At 47.6% G+C, this 4728-nt stretch overlaps 1 protein-coding gene across 1 annotated transcript; it reads right to left on the minus strand.

Annotated features, from left to right (window-relative positions):
• Positions 1-623: 623 nt before the first annotated feature.
• Positions 624-4198, minus strand: LOC150044206 (uncharacterized). The gene is made up of 5 exons (XM_090321412.1): positions 4021-4198; positions 3632-3825; positions 2622-2669; positions 1926-2152; positions 624-1324 (listed from the first exon to the last, which is right to left on the minus strand). Exons 1-5 carry the CDS (start codon positions 4186-4188, stop codon positions 624-626), a joined length of 1338 nt encoding a protein of 445 aa, XP_090177538.1. The 5' UTR covers positions 4189-4198.
• Positions 4199-4728: the final 530 nt, after the last annotated feature.

Raw genomic sequence — 4728 nt, forward strand, 5'->3', positions numbered from 1 at the left:
CATTTTTAAGCCAATCTGGCAGAGCAATCTAAAACACTGTCTCTGTATCTTCACTCCTTCTATCTCTCTGTCTCTCGCTGCCTCTGTCTCTCTCTCTGTCTCTCTGTCTCTCTCTCTGTCTCTCTCTGTCTCTCTCTGTCTCTCTCTCTCTCTCTCTCTCTCTCTCTCTCTCTCTCTCTCTCTCTCTCTCTGTCTCTCTCTCTCTCTCTCCCCCCTTCTCTGTGTCAGTCAGGTATGGCTTCACTAACCTTTTTTTGCTCAAAGCTAGCAATTCTCTTTTGATGGTTAGCTGGAGAAAAGTTTCATGAACTTTCCAGCCCAAGGATGGCCCAGAACCTAGACCCTCAGAGATCTCTGTCTACTAAGTTATTAGCATTACAGGTGTGAGCCAAACTACCTCCTTGCTTCCACCAAAAACCGATTTCCATTTACTCCTTGCCATTCCCTGTGCATGTAACTGCTCCATGTATATCCAGTAAGTTCCTCCCACAGCTCCAGGTCACTCTACATTTCTCCCCACTTAGGGTCCATGTGTCGAGGGCATCATATAGGGAGGGGGTGAAAAAAACCACAGTACTTGATTTATTGTACAACATAATATAAACAGTGACATTTTAATAAAATTAGAGCAATAAATAGAGAGAACATTTTACAACAGCCATTATAAAAAGAAAGAGTAAGATTTTCTCAGGGATGGGGGAGGGAATATCAAGATCTAAACCAGCCTCCAAATTGCCTTCAGGAAAATATTCTAAGTCAGAGTCCTCAAGGGGATCTACTGCCTCAGTGAAGATGGGATTTCCTTCCTGAGGTGGTGCAGGGGCAGGTTCTAGTTCCTCAGGTGGAGACTGGATCTCCTGCAGCTGGACAGATTTGTCTGGATATTCTCTGAGGACAGACTCACTTTCCTCGACTAACACTACCTTTTTGACATCTTTAAGGGGTTCTCTTGAACTTTGGCTGGAGACATACTCCATGAACCCCTCAGGGGATGCTTTATCCTGCACCCCAGGAGTGATGACTTCATTGGAACTGGGCTGATCTAAGCTGACTGTAAAAGTCAGGGGAGAGTCTCCATCATCTTTCTCTCCCTGCAGGGGACTGGCAGGTTCCTGGGTGACATTAGTGGGGTTCAGAATGCTTTCGCTGTACACAGGACACAAAGCCTGTTCCGGCTTCTCCACACAATTAACAGATTCTTCTGGCTTCACATGCTGTGCGGAGTCCAGTGATGTCTCCAGCTCTTCACGGGTCACCATCGTTGAGATCACTGCTGGGATACTGATAGGGAGTTCAGGAGAGGCTGCTCTATGGCGGCGCCAACCTGAGAATGGGGAAAGGTACAGGAATCTTAGAGTGGACTCTACAAGTTCAGGAATGTCTCAAAGTCCATGAGGATGTAACAGAGGAAGCCATCCATAAAATTTGAGTTTGGGCAAGTACGGTAGCTCACGCCTCTATTCCTAGCTACTCAAGAGGCTGAGGTCTGAGGATCAAGGTTCAAAGTTATCCTGGGCACAAAAGGATCTGAGTCTCTTATCTCCAATTAACCTCTAGAAAACGGGAAAGGATCATTGGCTCAAGGTTAGGAGAGTAGCCTTGTGCTGCAAAGCTCAGGGACAAAGGTCAGGGCCATTTGTAGGACAGTGGCCTTCAGCTGAAGAGCACAGGGAGTGCCCAGGTCTACTTCAAGCCCCATGACCCACAAAAAATAAAAAAAGAATTGGAGATTGGATTGAACTCTGAAGGTTGGGTCTTTCTCAGCTGTGGCTCAGGCCAAGTACTTTCAAAAAGAGAACAGACGTTGGCTGGCAGAGCATATCCATAAAAGGGCATTTCTGCTAAGCTGGGTAGTACTAAGGGCTCCCGTCCCGGACAATCCGGGGCCATCCCAAGAGACCCAGGTCCCGTCCGTCCCTACTCACAAGCTCTGAAGCGCCTATACAAGGACTCCTTCCTCCTCTTGTTGTTCTTCTTCTTCACGGATTTCTCCAGATCAGCAAGGATGATTTCTAAACGGAGCAGTAGGTCCCAGGAAGGCATGTAGAGCCACACATAGTACATCAGCTCATGCAGGGTGTCTTGGTTCTGGCACTTATAAAAATCTCCAGGGCAGCAGTCCATCCACATAGTGATAATAGAGCAGAGGGCGCTGTGGGCAGATTGGGGACAAGCACACTATGAGCACCACCCTGCCCGTTGTGTGCCTTCCTCCTGAGCCACTTAGTGGCTGGACTCGCATGCTGTGGGGGTCCTAAACACAGACCTGCATGTTGGAAAGAGGGAGAGGAAACCTGGGAGCAGGATGCTCCTCACAACATGCCTCTAGAAGCTTCTGAAAGTCAAGTCTCCACCATTCTCACTGTGACAGGCAATGAGAAGGCTGATGGTCGATTCCACGCTGGATCTGACTTTCTGCACACAGCCCTTCCTGTCATCCCTGGACAACACACCCACACCCACAGCGGTGTCCCCTGCAATCCACTGAAGTCCAAAGCCGCCCCCCCCTCAAGGAAGTCACAAGTGGTGTGCAAACAAGAAATCTGCACTTTGGTGCAGAAGCCTCAATGATGCCCATTTTGCAAGGAGGGGCAAAAGTCTTTGTGCCGAAGCCCACTTACATTTTGGTTTTCTCATCTTCCTCCCAGTAACGGTGGAGATATCTGTACCTAAGTGAGGAGAGGAAGAAGTCACCTCCATGGTTCTCTTTTTCTAACTTAACAGGACACCTGTGGTGCTGGCTAAGTCCCACATGGGAATGTAAAAGTGACAGGGAAACCAGGGAGATACGTCTATACGGTTCTGTGAATATTCTGCTAAGGGGCTTATAGGCATTTGTCCAAAGTTAATGTGTCAGTGGCTCGTGCCTTTATTCTTAGCTATTCTCAGGATCACAGTTGGAGAACAGTCTAGTCAGTACCAAGACAAGTGAAAGGGTATCAATGTACGTGAATTAATGCACCTTCTGTCTGGCAAATATCATGTAACCCTTTTACTAATTACAATAAAAAATGCAAATAAAGAAATAAATAAAATTTAAAAAAAATCTCAACACATTAATTTTCAATTAACCGGCCACAGCCAACAATTGTACCTGTGGCTCACTTGGCAAGTGCCAGCTCTGAGTACCAAAAGGACAGCACTCAGGTCCTGAGGTCAACATGCAGGTCTAGAACACACACCAAAACGTAAATGCTTCCAGGGTTAGAAACAAGTAAAGCCTACATAATCCCTCCTTGATGGCTCAGAAGTGATTCAGCCTCCTTACCACCTCCCCAGCGTTTCCTCTGTCTACTTGTACTCCGCAAGCCTCCAAGACTGCTACTTTGACACCTTATCTTTAATTGGAAATGTGATTACTTAGGGCCTCACCCTAGGTGAGGGCACAAGTTGGGTGCCACTAGCATATGCCTGTAATTCTAGCCCTTTCAGAAAGCAGGCTTCTGAAGTTCCAGTAGCTTCTGAGGGAAAAGGAATGCCCTTGGTGACACTGTCCTAAAAAACTAGCCATGGTGTACACTTCTTGGTCTCATCCTTCATTCCCATGAGAAGACCTCAGTGAAAAGAACAGGCTCAGGGAGGTGCCAGGTGGAGGCTGAGCAGCCCTGGACTTGAAGGGGGAAACACTCACTTTTTAAAGATAATATCCATCACTTGTTCCATCGTCCCCCACCGTCTGTAGTTACGCAGAAAGGTTTTGACAAAAAAGAGGTCTCCCTTCTGGTAGGCAGGGACTAGGTTAATTACCAGCCTCTCCAGCAGGCCTGCCTCCCGACTCCATAGATTATGTGGCACATTCCGGGTCTGGGCTGAATCAATGTGGCCCTAAGGTGGTAAAGAGAAGGGATCTTTCAAATGTGGAAATGACAGCGCACTCCATATGGAGTGATTGTGATAGAGAACATGGAAAACTACACAGAATGTATTCTCTCAGCAGAGACAGACACTTGAAAACACACACAAAGACGGTTCTAATATGGGCCAGGATGGGGTGAAATAGGTTTCCTATCGTGAACATACCTGGCCTGAATTGCCTTGTGCTTTCCTTAGTTTCATCCTGGAAAAGAGCTTTAGACCTTGGGCTCGTGGCTGGGCGCTGACCCAGTGTCGGTAGCGTTCCTTGAGGCCGTCACGCCTCTCTTGCCTGAGACTTGAGTCTCTTGTCCTGTGAAAACAAAACGAGAACATGATTCTCGCTCCTGAGTCACAGGCCAAGTGAGCTTGCTTGAGCCCACAGTCAGTTATGGTTGCCTGGCTATCAGGGTTCCATGCTCTATTCCATTGTGAGGGAGGCAGGGTCACCTCTCAGCCCAATGACCTATGCTGCTTCCTCACACAAGACCAACTGGAAGCTGACATCTCCCCTCCCACATCACAATGTGCACATGGAGACACAGTCCACAGCACAGTTCTCCTTGTCTGTCCAATCCCAACATCCTCTGCTAGCCCTGGCTACTGGCATGTCTCAGCTTCCAGGAGCCATTCCTGGGTCAGATCCATGCCTTCTCTGCCACGGTTCCTCTCATCCTGAACAAATCCTTGTGCCTCTCAGGGTCCTCTGTGCCTGCCATGTGCTTCTTCTACATATTTTGACATCTATTTCCTATGACATTATTAGCTTTCTGTGTCCTAATCATCTGTTTGTCCTTAGAGTCCCTCTGTACTGTCATCTGGAGCAAATGCCAATTCTTAGAGATGGAAAAAGCAAAGAAGTATTGAAAACACACA

Source organism: Megascapheus bottae, chromosome 30 (assembly GCF_031878675.1).
Source record: "Megascapheus bottae isolate mThoBot1 chromosome 30, mThoBot2.hap1, whole genome shotgun sequence".
NCBI lineage: Eukaryota > Metazoa > Chordata > Mammalia > Rodentia > Geomyidae > Megascapheus > Megascapheus bottae.